At 46.4% G+C, this 14,962-nt stretch overlaps 1 protein-coding gene across 1 annotated transcript in view; it reads right to left on the bottom strand.

Moving 5' to 3' along the window:
• NUP214 (nucleoporin 214) overlaps positions 1–14,962 on the bottom strand; it is a 99,590-nt gene that overhangs the window by 49,630 nt on the left and 34,998 nt on the right. Inside the window, exons 17-23 of the mRNA XM_049772815.1 lie at positions 12,874–13,032; positions 9,234–9,337; positions 7,371–7,553; positions 6,506–6,591; positions 6,321–6,404; positions 1,663–1,929; positions 697–855 (exon numbers count right to left, since the gene is read on the bottom strand). Of these exons, the coding sequence (XP_049628772.1) occupies positions 697–855; positions 1,663–1,929; positions 6,321–6,404; positions 6,506–6,591; positions 7,371–7,553; positions 9,234–9,337; positions 12,874–13,032 (1,042 nt within the window). The remainder of the gene's footprint in view (positions 1–696; positions 856–1,662; positions 1,930–6,320; positions 6,405–6,505; positions 6,592–7,370; positions 7,554–9,233; positions 9,338–12,873; positions 13,033–14,962) is intronic.

The following is a 14,962-nucleotide window of genomic DNA, read 5'->3' as shown; positions in this document are numbered from 1 at the left end:
TTAGGGGCTACCAAGGTGGCCAGAGTGACCTTAGCTAGTGTGTGGAAGTGGGGCCCCATGGCAGAAGGATTCAAGTCAGGTGTGTAACAGAGCCAGGGTCCACCTTACCTCTCCAAAGTGAGCAGTAGTGTTCCCCAAAAAGCAAAATGGAAACCACTCCCTGGACCCCCGCCCCCTCTCCAAGTAACAAACATCACCCACTTCCCACTACACTCAATGTGCCAGACTTCCGGTCTTCCTTTAAAACAAAGTTCCAGGGCTACTCTCTTCCTTCTTGAATCTATTCAGAACAGAGCATGGGCTGGCACCTTGCTCTTTCTCCTGATCTGAAGTGAAGCTGGATCTTTTCTTTTCCTTCCTTTTCTTTTTTTTTGGGGGGTCACATCCGGCAGCGCTCACGGGTTACTCCTGGCTCTACACTCAGAAATCACTCCTGGCAGTCTCGGGGGACCATATGGGATGCCGGGATTCAAACCACCATCCTTCTGCATGCAAGGCAAACTCCCCAAATACATGGTATCTTTCCAGCCCCAAAGCTCGATCTTTTCTGAAGGGGAGGTTGCCAGCAACTCAGGGCCTTCCTGGCACAGGACAAGTGCTCTCCACTGCCACCGTCTACCCTTGGTGTCGTGTGAGGGAGGAAAGCACACGGGCCTGGGCTGTGATTTCCTGGTACTTGGCTTGCTCAGTGCTTACCTTGTGACTGACTGGCCATTTGCCGTTCGATCGCTGCATTCCTGGCAGCCTCAGTGGCTGAGCTGGGGTGAGCCAGGCCAAGGGCACTGTGCTTCAGCGTCTTCGCACCACTGTCAGTCCCGTGAGGAGGGACTTTGTTAGTAGGCATAGACAGAGGCACTGTGGTGGGGGGAGAGAACAGAAAAAAAAAAGGCGGGGGGAGTCAGAACAGAAGACAGAAAGTCCAAAGGTAAATGCGCTCAGTGTCATAATGCAGCAAAGCTGCTATAGGCAAAACTGCAGCCATCCTCTCTTTGCAAAGTACCAGTCACGTGACAGGCTGGCACCCACTGCTCCAAATGTGCCTGCCCACCTCCAAGAATCATGACCTTTCCTGCGTGCTCAGTCATGAGCACGGACAGTCACAGATTCTCATTCTTCTCTCGCTAAAGCTCTCCTGCCAGCGCTCCTCTGTGGGGCCTGTGGGACCAGGGGGACTCACAAGAGGCTGAGCACATGCGCAACACGAGTGAGCCTGAGACTATCTGCAGACCCACTGCCAGGGGTGGGTCCTAGTTGGTTGATCTGTTTGTTTTAAGTGTCATTTCAGGACTAAGTGTGGCTGTCCTAAACAGAAGCTGCCAGGCATAAAGAAGCTGGTGAGAGGGACAGAAGCCCTGGTGACGGGGAGTCGACAGCAGAGAGCTGGGAAGGAAAAAGGATGCTGTTCCATATGGCGACACACAGCAACCCTCAGCTCCTTGGGGGACCTGCTTCTAATCCACAATCTGAACCCCTGGGAAAGCTGTGCCAGGGTGTACCCGGCTACTTCTGCAGGTGTGTGATGGCTCACAAGGGGACATGGCTCCTTCTCATCCGTCTCTGGAACAAAACTATTTATGGGCGTGCTTGTGCAGACCTGTGCCTGGGCCCTCTTTCACTGAGCACCCGACCAAGAAGACAGTGCCCCCCTCACTATCCACTTACTCATGCCGTACGTATTCCTTGTTTCAGGCTGATTTTGAGCCATGTATGATTTGGGGGCAGTGGAACTGTGGACCACCATGCCGCCCTGGAGAGAAGTTGTGTGGTTCATAGGTGAGTGATGGGAGGGCTGGGTCATGACCGTGTCATCCCTGCAGGACAGCCGCAGATCTTCGCTCTCCAGAGACTGGGAAATGGATGAGCTGGAACTGATCCCATCCTGGTCCTCGTAGTATCTCTGGGACAAGAAGGCTGACCGAGATAGACTGGCTGCAAAAACCCAAAGCACAGCACCATTCAGACAGCGCAGGGCAACGCAGACACCCTATGACGCTCGCTGCTGACAGAACGAGAGTCGGTCTATACAATTATTTCATTAGTCAATGGAAACAGCGACGGTCAAATATTAGCAAAGACACCCAGGCCATTCTTTGTTCAACTTTGACTTTAAAAGAACAACCAGTGCTGGGGTGAATGCAGGGAAAAGGGACTCTCATTCACTGCTGGTGGGAATGTCGTCTAGTCCGGCCTTTCTAAAAAACATGAATATTCCTCAAAAACCTAGAAATTGAGATTTCATATGATCCCCAGTAATATCACTCCCAGGTATGTACCCTAGGAACACAAAAACACAATACAAAAATGCCCTTTTAATTCCTATGTTCATCGCAGCACTATTTAAAATAACCAGAATCTGGAAACAAGCCAGGTGCCACACAACAGATGAGTGGCTAAAGAAACTGGGTTTATCTACCTCTATACAATGGAATACTATACAGCTGTCAGGAAAAATGAAGTCATGAAATTTGCTTATACATGGATGGACATGGAGATTATTATGCTGTGTGAAATAAATCAGGAGAGGGATAGACATTAATCTGTGGGATATAAGAAAATAAAAGACAGTATGATTATAATATCCAGAGACAATAGAGGTGAGGATCAAGAGGACCAGTCCATGTAGGAAGCTTGCCACAAAGAGCTGTAAGTGCAGTTAGAATACAGAAGAGATGGGGCCGGCGAGAGAGCATGGAGGTAAGGCGTTTGCCTTTCATGCAGAAGGACAGTGGTTCGAATCCCGGCATCCCATATGGTCCCCTGTGCCTGCCAGGGGCGATTTCTGAGCATAGAGCCAGGAGTAACCCCTGAGCACTGCAGGTGTGACCCCCCCCCCCAAAAAAAAAAAAGAATACAGAAGAGCCTTCTATGACAATGATGGTTGAAACTTATGATCACTCTGGGCAAGAACTGGATGGGTGCTGATAGGAAATAGTGACATACTTGGCACCCCTTCATTAACAAAAATGCAAATCAGTTTCAAAAAAGAAGAGAGGGGGCCGGAGAGATAGCATGGAGGTAGGGCATTTGCCTTGCATGCAGAAGGATGGTGGTTCGAATCCCGGCATCTCATATGGTCCCCCGAGCCTGTCAGGAGCAATTTCTGAGCGTAGAGCCAGGAGTAACCCCTGCGCTGCCAGGTGTGACCCAAAAACAAACAAACAAAAAATAAATAAAGAGAGAAAGAAAAGTAAAATGTCTATACCAGAGGCAGGCAGGGGAGGGTGGGTGAAACTGGAGACAAAGATGGCAGGACATGTGCACTATACTGCAAATAAAAGTAACTACAAGTGGGACCGGAGTGATAGCACAGTGGTAGGGCATTTGCCTTATACACAACGGGGCTGGGACAGACCTGGGTTTGATCCCTGGTGTCCCATATGGTCCCCCAAGCCTGCTAGGAGTGATTTCTGAGTGCAAAGCTTATCTCAAGAACATACCAAGTCCCAAGCAGTTAGAAACATCCAGAATGCAAGTGAATGGCTTCACAGCTGCAGAGCCCCAGACAGGAAGAAATAAGACTGTTTGGAGGAGCACGCTATGAGTCAATCAGTGAGGAAAAGCAAAGGTAAAGGAGACTGGAGAAAATGAGAACAAGTGCCCAGGATCTGAAAACAAAATGGCCAAGCAGGACCCAGAGGGAGGACTGGCAAATTTTTATCAGGGATGCACAACGAAGAGCCACCTTCTAGTATGGCATCAAGTCAGATGACTGTGTTATATAAGAAAAAAAAAGTTCTTGACCTGAAAGAACATGTGCTGAATAATTTAAGTAACATGCTGATAAACGGCAACTTACTTTCAAATACTTTGTCAAAAATTACCAAATGTATGAGAGAGAACAACAAAAAGGCAATTGTGTCAGACATTCCCATGCTCAGGCCTCTGTGCTCTACTGTGGCTTGGGTGACCCTCTGTGGTAAAGGGTTGGGTACATAGGAAGCAAGTACCTCAAATGGTGTGCTCTTTCCAGCCTATAGACATGTAAGGGGTTACTCAGCTTGCCACAACCTTCAGTTTACAGGCTACTGCAGCTATAAACATATATATATTTGGGAACATCTCTATTACCTTTTCCACACCTGGCAATGTGCTCAGGGGTTACTTCATGGCTCTGTGCTCAGGAATCACTCCTGGAGGGCTTGAGGGAATCATGTGGGATGCGGGGACTAAACCCAGGTCAGCCATGTGCAAGGCAAACAAACACCCTACCAGTTGGTGCATCTCAATTTTCAGTTCAATGCAGAAATGGCTGGCTGGCTGGCACATAGTATAGCTTTTCATTTTCTGCAAAAACCAAATCATCTCTGCAGTGACCACACCATTTTAGATTCTTTCTGAAAAATTGGTATTTATCATTTTCAACTCAGATTAAGGGTTGATGAACTTTTAATTAAAACAAATCTGGGCTGGAGTGACAGCTCAGCAGTAAGTGTTTGCCTTGCATGTGGCCGACCCAGGACCCATATGGTCTCCTGAGCCTGACAGGAGCGATCTCTGAGCACAGAGCCAGGATTAATTCCTGAGTGCCGCCTAGTGTGGTCCCCAAAAACAAAAAAATTAAATAAAATAATAAAACAAACAAAAATAACATCTGAAGGAACTGTGAACTGTTACAGTTTCGATCTCATTTGACAAAAATCCAATTTACTAATATAAAGAGAAAGTTTGGGTATAAACCAAAAAATTTTAAGTGCTACCATATCTGGGATGAAGAACAAATAATTTTTAAAAATAATTTTATTTGGGCTGGAGCAATAGTACAGTAGGGAGGTACTTGCTTTCCATGTAGCCAACCCAGATTCAATCCCAGCATCCCACAGAGTTCCTCAAGCATGGCCAGGAGTGATTCCTGAGTACAGAGCCAGGAGCATCAGCAAGTATGGCCCCAAAACAAAAACAACCAAAAATGAAAATTTTATTTTTCATTTGGGTCATACCTGGCAACATTCAGGTATAACTTAACATTAAAAATCGGCGTGTGCCTTGCAAGCAGCCGATCCAGGACCAAAGGTGGTTGGTTCGAATCCCGGTGTCCCATATGGTCCCCCGTGCCTGCCAGGAGCTATTTCTGAGCAGACAGCCAGGAGTAACCCCTGAGCACTGCCGGGTGTGGCCTTAAAACCAAAAATAAATAAATAAATAAATAAACAAATAAATAAATAAAAAATAAAAATCCAGTATGTCAAAACAACAACAACAACAACAACAACCCAGAGAGATAGCATAGAGGTAAGGCATTTGCCTTTCATGCAGAAGGACGGTGGTTCAAATCCCGGCATCCCATATGGTCCCCTGTGCCTGCCGGGGTGATTTCTGAGTATAGAGCCAAGAGGAACCCCTGAGCGCTGCCGGGTGTGACCCCCCAAAAAAAAAAAAAAAAAAAAAAAAAAACAGTATGTCAAAAATAAAATAAAAATAAAATAAAATTTAGGTTACTATCCAAATAATTTAATGGCAGAAAGCAAGTTTGTCCCTAATTTTCGGTCACCACTTCCTTGCCAATTCTTTCTCATTAGTCAAAGTCCCATTCAAGACAGGCAAGCAAAGCCTCTTCAGTGAGGGGCAGGCTCAGGTCCGGGAGGAAGCTCACCCACTCAAACACCTGGGAATTCATCACTTTCCCCAACTTTAAACTGTATTACAAAGTTATCAAAACAGCATGGTACTGGAATAAAGACAGACCCTCAGATCAGTGGAACAGGCTTGAGTACTCAGAGAATGTTCCCCAGAAATACAATCACCTAATTTTTGATAAAGGAGCAAGAAATCCTAAATGGAGCAGGGAAAGCCTCTTCAACAAGTGGTGTTGGCACAACTGGTTAGCCACTTGCAAAAAATAGAACTTAGACCCCCAGCTAACATCATGTATGAAGGTAAAACACCTGGGAATTGCTCTGCCACATGCTCAGAGGATGGCAGAAATCGAGGGAAGACTCCTCTGAGAGCAAGTACTCATTTTCAGCTAGAAAAGAGATTAAGGGGACATTTTCTTTGTCCCCTATAAAGAACCAAAAAACACATACACATACACCTATCTTTATTCCCCCCAGTCCACGTTCCACACTTAAAACATCAGAGACTTAGACTCTATGGCTTAGGCTTTAAAAGTTCAGAATGGGGGCCTGAGCAATAGCACAGCCTGTAGGTCACTTGCCTTGCACATGGCTGAACTGAATTTGAACTCCTGGCCTCATCCCATATGGGCCCCCCTCACCACCCTCAAGCCTGTCATGAATGATTTCTGAGCATGGAGCCAGGAATAACCCAGAGCACCACAGAGTGTGGACTAAAAACAAAACCAAAAAACCAACATGTTTTACCTGGGGCTGTGGATCTCACCGGCGGGGTCTTCCTCTTGGCTAAGAAGTTTCTCAGTTGAGCCTGTTTTACTGGGGACAGTTTAGCTGTAAGAAATCAACGAGTCTATCAACATTTGGGACTCAGTTTCTGCCATTAGATGAAAGAGAATAAAGGGAATTTGAAAGATTGGGGTCAGGACATGTACCTGGTACTTTGGGCAAAGGTTTGGAATGAGATTCTATTGTAGTTTTCAACAGAGCATTCCGTAGGCTTTCAAGGTCACTGTCAAAACTGAAACAGCAAAGTGTTACATACACACCCACTTCCACCTAAGACGACTCTCTCCCAGCACAAAGGCAGGTGAAGAGCGTACCCTCAATATGGAAAGAAAAAAGGAATTGGGCTCATTGATGTCATCAGTGCCAGAGGAAAGAGAGCACTGGCAACAGCGTATATACCCGCACAATAATCCAATTGTGGGGACACTTCAGAAGGAAGGATAACACAGCCTATGGTACAGTCCACAGGATAAACACAACACCTCCTTGGTCATTTCAGGGGCAATGATCTTAATGATCAGCCAAAGTCTGGGAGTTTCAACATTTAAGCAACAGGACAAATCTGGGCTCTAAGACATGCTAAGTCAGCCTAATCTTCCCTGTGAATTTTAGTAAAAGAGTTGTGCTGTATGGTAGGGTGTTTGCCTTGCATGCGGTAACCCAAGATGGTCCTAGGTTTGATTCCTGGCATCCCATATGGTCCCAGAGCCTGCCGGAATTTCTGAGTGCAGAGCCAGGAATAACCAGAGCGCCACAGGGTATGGCCCAAAACCAAAACAAATAAACAGTTGTGTGTGTGTACTTCCTCTACTGAGCCAATTTGACAGTGCTCGCCTCTAGAGGCCTTGACACTTTCGGGGATTATCTGTTAATACTTTAGTCCCAGGCTTTGGGCACAGGAACAAGGATCAGAGAAGGTGAAGAACCTGAACAGGATCCCCCAGAGACTTGTCTAAAACCACTGCACACTGGCACCAGAATCTTTTTCCTTTTGGCCCCAGCCCTGCACACCTGTTGGGAGAGCTCTGGGAAGGCGCCTCGGAGGGAAGGTTCCACTCAGAGGTCTGGTTGTAGAGGCGGAGCTGCTGGAGGCTGTCTACCAAGTGGTTTAGCCTCTTCCTCTGCTGGTTGATGATTTCCCGGTTGTTGGCGAGGGTGTTAAACAGAGTCTCCCGTTCTGGCACAAGCAGGCGCCTAAAGGCAGCAGCAATGACAAATGAACCATCAGTGCTTTAAGTAAAGCTAAAATTGCAGAAAAAGGTAGAAAAAGAAGGGGGTGGCCAAATGGAGATCGAGCAGACAAGAGATGTCAGGAAAGCAGCTGGACATGGGGCGGGGCAATAGGTCTGCAGAGGGTTATCTGAACAAGGCAGAAGCAGCTTTTGGGGTGATTCAACCCAGTAAACTAAAGTAAGACAGTCTCTGCCCATGTGAATGAACCGGAACCAAGGGCTGAGCTGTGAAAGCTCAAGGACAAGGACACCAGGCCTAGTGTTTTGAAAGACAATTTTTTTTTCCTTACACTTCTCACAGGCACATTACTCTTACTACAGTGTGCTACAGTTACTATTAATAATAGTTTGTAAACAATGCTCACTAAAAATTCAGTATTAGATTTCCCGGTATCCTAAAGGATACCCTCAGCCCACCAAGAATAATTCCAGACTACAGAGCCAGGAGTAGCCCCAAAACAAAAAATATAAAAAACAAAACCACAGAGTGTTGTAACTTGCTTCCTGACAATATACAGCATAAGACCAAATATTTGAAAGACTAGGGTGTGGGGCTGAAGAGATAGCATGGAGGTAAAGTGTTTGCCTTGCATGCAGAAATGGTTCAAATTCCGGCATCCCATATGGTCCCCTGAGCCTGCCAGGAGTAATTTCTGAGCGTAGAGCCAGGAGTAACCCCTGAGCACTGCTGGGTGTGACCCAAAATCCAAAAAAAAAGACGACTAGAGTGGGGAGTTTCCCCAAATTTTTGCAACTTTCCTTTCACTCTCTGAATTTTTCATACCAATCACACACAATTCTTCAGGGAAAATACCTCTTACTCCTACTTTGCCAATACCAGCATATTTTGCCATATTTCACAGGCTCGTCTATATCTAGGTCTCTACTCTGAGGTTGTCACCCAGGATTTCTGGTCTTTCCTTCCTCAACTGTTGCATAGCTAATCATTATAATATAACAATTATTTTTTTGGCCCGCTCCCTCCCTCCCGCCTAAAATATAATAATTATAAGGTTTTTGTATATTTTAAGTTTTCAAGTGTATATTTTTAATGATTATATAATATGCTACAGTAAAAAAAGAAAAAGTAAAAAGAAAAATTGTGGGCTAGGGATGAGGCTTAGAAGTTAAGGACATGCCTCATGAAAGGCTTTTAGTTTGATTCCCAGTACAAAGAGGGAAAAAGAAAAAAAACTATGAGTATAATTATGAAGCCACTCCATTAACTTTTGGGTTATTAGGCTGAACCTAAGTGTGAGCGTGTTTGTAATTTGGGGGAGCCACACCTGGTGATGCTCAGGGGTTACTCTTGGCTCTACACTCAGGAACTACGCTTGGCTGTGCTCGGGGAAACATAAAGGATACCAGGGATCGAGCCCAAACTGGCCACATGCAAGACAAGAGCTCTCCGCACTGTACTATCATTCCAGCTCTGAATCCAATTGTCACTAGCACAAACTGTGCTACAACAGTCATTCTTTGATGTAATTTGCCTCGTGCTATTTTTCTGCAGAACAATTTCTAGATTAAAAAATATGTCCATGAAAACAAATGGAGGACTTATCAAATGAATGCTTCCAAACCATCTTTTTCAAACGTTCCAGCACTATCTATTAGAATTTTTGAAAAGAAACCAGCTCACTTCTGTTTTTTTGTTTGCTCCAGATGCCGATCCCACTCTAAGTCTAGAACATCATTAACATCCTGGACAGCAAATTTGACATATTGATGAAGGCGCCGGATTTCCTGCACGAAAGACAAAAGGTACATGGCATTCAAGTAGTTTGGGGAAAGATGTTCCAAAAATTTGTGAATACTTTTATTCTCAGAATCATATTGAGCAAGGAAAACACAAGTTTTGTTTTGTTTTGTTTTTTGGTTTTTGGGCCACACCCGTTTGACGCTCAGGGGTTACTCCTAGCTATGAGTTCAGAAATCACCCCTGGCTTGGGGGTACCATATGGGACACCAGGGGATCGAACCGTGGTCTGTCCTACGCTAGCGCTTGCAAGGCAGACACCTTACCTCTAGTGCCACCTTACCTTCCCGGCCCCGAAAGCACAAGTTTTTTTTTTTTTTTTTTTTTTTTTTGGTTTTTGGGCCACACCCGGTAACGCTCAGGGGTTACTCCTGGCTATGCGCTCAGAAGTCGCTCCTGGCTTGGGGGACCATATGGGACGCCGGGGGATCGAACCGCGGTCCGTCTCCTAGGCTAGCGCAGGTAAGGCAGGCACCTTACCTCCAGCGCCACCGCCCGGCCCCGAAAGCACAAGTTTTAACATGATTTGTTTTGTTTTGTTTTTGTTTTTGGGCCACACCCATTTGACACTCAGGGGTTACTCCTGGCTATGCGCTCAGAAATCGCCCCTGGCTTGGGGGGACCATATGGGACGCCGGGGGATCCAATCGTGGTCCGTCCTACGCTAGCGCTTGCAAGGCAGACACCTTACTTCTAGTGCCACCTTCCAGGCCCCGAAAACACAAGTTTTAACTTTTTTTTTTTTTTTTTTTTGGTTTTTGGGCCACACCCGGCGGTGCTCAGGGGTCACTCCTGGCTGTCTGCTCAGAAATAGCTCCTAGCAGGCACGGGGGACCATATGGGACACCGGATTTGAACCAACCACCTTTGGTCCTTGGATCAGCTGCTTGCTAGACAAACACCGCTGTGCTATCTCTCCGGGCCCGTTTTAACATGCTTTAACACAAATTTGACCATTATAATTAAATGAAAAAATCTTAACTGTGTGAAAGGAAGAAGTGCAAGGAAAAGAAAGAGACCCTGACAGGCATGTCAGCTTCCAACGTCCTTGGAGAACAAATGTTCTGGTTTAGTTCTCATTTTTCAGATTCTATATAGTATCTCAGCCTGGCCTGGGAATTTTCCACTGTACTCTGCTACTATGACAGTATATTCACTCAGCTTTTGCTCTCCCACCTATGATAACTGGAATAGAGAAAATTAACTAGAAAAGAGTGCTTAAAATAATGAAGAACATGGGCCCGGAGAGATAGCACAGCGGCGTTTGCCTTGCAAGCAGCCGATACAGGACCAAAGGTGATTGGTTCGAATCCCGGTGTCCCATATGGTCCCCCGTGCCTGCCAGGAGCTATTTCTGAACAGACAGCCAGGAGTAACCCCTGAGCACTGCCGGGTGTGGCCCAAATAAGCCAAAAAAAAAAAAAAAAAAAAAAGAAGAAGAACATATAGGCCATCTCAGCAGTTGAGAAAACTCATTTTTCCCCTCAAAAACAAAGAATAGTATCAGCACTAGGAAGTAAATTAAGTATTACAAAAATTCTGACCTGTGAATTGGTTTTGGGGCCACATCCAGGGTGCTCAGGGCTCAACCCTGGCTGAGGAACCACATGGTACTGGGGGTCTGAACTCAGGTTAGCTGTATGCAAGGAAAGGGCCTGTTCATTGTGTTATCTCTCCGATCCTTATTAACTTATTTTAGACTTAGACAATTTTCTATAAATTCTGGGCTCAAGAATAAGTCCTGGGCATGCCCAATGTAGTCCCCTTGAATGCTGGGACAGGCCAATACACAGCTCACAGCAGACTGCCTGAGCTCAGGGCCAAGAACTGACCAATGGAGTCATAGACAGCAGTTCTATCATGTTTCTTCATCTCTCTTTTATATTTATATACTCTCAACAAATGTAGCTACAACGATCTACTTGGGGAGAAAAAAACGGAGGGGTTGAGAGACAGTGCCTACCTTGCATGGGCCCACCTAGGTTTGATCCCTAACACCACATAAGCTTCCCCCAAGCACCAGCAGGAGTGATCCCTAAGCATAACAGAGTATGGCCCCAAAACAAAAAAATGAAAAGAGGAAAACCAAAGTATTCCTTTGTAGGCCACATGTGGTGAAGCTCAGGAATTCCCCTAGCTGTGCAGGGGTTGACCCTGGCAGTGACCAGCAGCAATCTTACTACCCAGAGCTCCATGCTTGCCTTCTGAATGGGGAGAAGTGTCCTTACAGAGTTCTATGCTTTTCTGACTACCACAGAGCACAGAGAGCAGGGAAGTGAGCCTCATGATTGTGGAGGCCTGGGGTTTGAAGGCCGGGAGGCAGGCAGAGGCATCCTCCTGATCTGAATGTTACTAGGAAGTTTCCTGGAAAGGCACCTGCAGCCTCAAAGTCTGAGGCAGGGGTTGGAGGAATAGTACAGTGGGTAGGATGAACCCAAATGATTCTCAGAGCCAGGAGTACTCCTAAGCATCACTGAGTATGCCTCAAACAAACAAAAACAGAAACACAACAACCCCTAAAAAAAAATAACACCCCCCCCCCAAAATAAAAAAACCTCTGAGTGGGAAGGAGCTGTCAAAAGCACAAGCTTCTAGTCTTACAGGAATTTTGGCAGCCTGAAATAAGTGGGTGATAATCCACCCAAAACTCGTGAATACATAGAAAAATTAAAACAAAACAAAACAAAAAAAATAACAGGGCCCAGAGAGATAGCACAGCGGCGTTTGCCTTGCAAGCAGCCGATCCAGGACCAAAGGTGGTTGGTTCGAATCCCGGTGTCCCATATGGTCCCCCGTGCCTGCCAGGAGCTATTTCTGAGCAGACAGCCAGGAGTAACCCCTGAGCACCGCTGGGTGTGGCCCAAAAACCAAAAAAAAAGAAAGAAAAAACAACAACAACAACAAAAGGAGGTGGGCTAGAGCCATAGAACAGCAGGAAGGGTGCTTGCCTTGCATGCAGCTAACCAGGGTTGGATTCCCAGCTTAGCCCAGACCCAGTGATTCCTAAACGCAGAGTTAGGAGTAACCCCAAAGCACCACTGGTCATGATCACCCAAAATAAAGGCAGTGGGAGAGACATAGGACATATCTTGCAGTACAGTTGAAGACTAAACCAAATAGAGAACCTGGCACTTGACAATCAGCTGCTACATGACAGGTATCCTTCCACCAGTGCTCACAGACATGCCTGTGAATGAGCCAGGAACCTCTCTCCCTTAGGCCTTGAGGAGGATTCCAGGGGCTTAGACTATGGCCCCAAAGTCAGGCTCTGTATTACAGGTACCACACACAACCCTGATGGCGCTGCAAGCAGTCTGGGTGCTAAGGATTTGGATGTAGGTTACATACCAAGAAGGGGAGCCTTATGTGGGCACCAGACCCACATATACATTAACTAATGTGCCATTTTCTTGTCAGCTACTCTAAGAAACAGGTGTCTTGCTTCCAGGAGACTCTGGGTAACCTACCAACCCCCACCCCCTGGAAAGAACAAAGTGCAAAATTGTGTTCTGGGGGCTCCTACCTGGAGCTTGGCCTCACTTTTTGGATCCAGAGGCTTCTTATAAAGCAATTGGAGATACCCGGAGTCACAGTTCCTCTCATTTTGCTCTCTGGCTTCTTCAACACTAGCAAATTGCTCCAGCAGAGTTGTTTTCAGGTTGCTGATACCATCATGGAGAAACTAGAAGAGGAAGAGGGTGCACTGATTCTTAAGAAATAAACCTGGGGGGCCGGTGAGATGGCGCTAGAGATAAGGTGTCTGCCTTGAAAGCGCTAGCCAAAGAAGGACCGAGGTTCGATCCCTCGGCAGGGGCAATTTCTGAGCGCTTATCCAAGAGTAACCCCTGAGCATCAAATGGGTGTGGCCCAAAAAAATACAAAAAAAAAGAAAGAAACCTGGGGCTGGAGCAGGGGCATAGCGGTAAGGCGTTTGCCTTGCACAAGTCTGACCTAGGATGGACTGCAGTTCGATCCCCCAAAGTCCCATATGGTCCCTCAAGTCAGGAGCGATTTTTTTTTGTTTTGTTTTGTTTTTTGGCCACACCCGTTTGATGCTCAGGGGTTACTCCTGGCTAAGCGCTCAGAAATTGCCCCTAACTTGGGGTGACCATATGGGACGCCGGGGGATCGAACCAAAATCCTTCCGTGGCTAGCGCTTGCAAGGCAGACACCTTACCTCTAGCGCCACCTCACGGGCCCTAGGAGCAATTTCTAAGCACATAGCCAGGAGTAACCCGAGTGTCACAGGGTGTGGCCTAAAAACCAAAAATAAATAAATAAACAAATAAACAAACAAACCTGTGTAATCTCATATTCAAAAAGAGACTAGTTCCCGGAGAGAAAGCATGGAGGTAGGGCATTTGCCTTGCATGCAGAAGGACGTTGGTTTGAATCCCAGCATCCCATATGGTCCCCGAAGCCTGCCAGGAGTGATTTGTTTTGTTTTTTGTTGGTTTTTTTTTTTTTTTTTTTGGTTTTTGTGTCACACCTGGCAGCGCTCAGGGGTTACTCCCAGCTCTATGCTCAGAAATTGCTCCTGGCAGGCTCGGGGGACCATATGGGATGCCGGGATTTGAACCACCGTCCTTCTGCATTTAAGGCAAACGCCTTACCGCTGAGCTATCTCTGGCAGCCAGGAGTAACCCCTGAGAGCTGCCGGGTATGACCCAAAAACAAACAAACAAATGAAGAAAACAAAAAGAAACTAATGGGTGGGGCTGGAGCAATAACATAGTGGGGAGGGCACTTGCCTAGCACATGGCCCACCAGGGTTTGAGTCTAGCATCCCAGATATTTCCCTCAAGCCCACCTGGAGTAATCCCCAAGTGCAGAGCCAAAAGAAACCTCTAAGTTGGGGCCGGAGAGATAGAGTGGAGGTAAGGTGTTTGCCTTGTATTCAGAAGGACAGTGGTTCGAATTCCGGCATCCCATATGGTCCCCAGAGCCTGCCAGGAATGATTTCTGAGCATAGAGCCAGGAGTAACCCCTGAGCGCTGCCGGGTGTGACCCAAAAACCAAAAACAAACAAACAAACAAACAAAAAAAACCCACAGAAACCTCTAAGTATACCAAGTGTGGTTCAAAAAGAAAAAAAAAAAGAAAAAAAAAGACAAATATTTTTTCTGGAGAAGCCAGGCTGGCAACACATGGCCCGGCTCTGTGGGTTCAGGGGCTGAGGGAGCCTGGCTGCATAGTTTGGCCTGAGCCAATTATGTGGATACCACAAGGATGATCCTCAGCAGTACAAAGAGGACTGAGGGGTAGAATGATTGTACTCTGGGCTTTCTAATGAAAGACATGCATGACAGCTCTGTCTGACTGCCTGATCCACGTTATTATTTGGGTTATTTTTTCCTCATTAAAAAAAATTTACGTAGGGGCCAGAGAAATAGCAGAGATAGTAGGGCATTTGCCTTGAACGTGGCTGACCTGGGACAGACCCGGGTTCGATTCCTGGCAACCCATATTGGTCCCCCGAGCCTGCCAAAAGCAATTTCTGAATGCAGAGACAGGAGTAAACCCTGAGTGCTGCCAGGTGTGGCCCAAAAACAAACAAAAAAGTTTTGGGGGAGGGGCTGGAGAGATAGCATGAAGGTAAAGCATTTGCCTTG

The sequence above is a fragment of the Suncus etruscus genome, chromosome 5, assembly GCF_024139225.1.
Source record: "Suncus etruscus isolate mSunEtr1 chromosome 5, mSunEtr1.pri.cur, whole genome shotgun sequence".
Lineage (NCBI taxonomy): Eukaryota > Metazoa > Chordata > Mammalia > Eulipotyphla > Soricidae > Suncus > Suncus etruscus.
The sequence above is the reverse complement of the archived record's forward strand: the minus strand, read 5'-3'. Positions and strand labels throughout refer to the sequence as shown.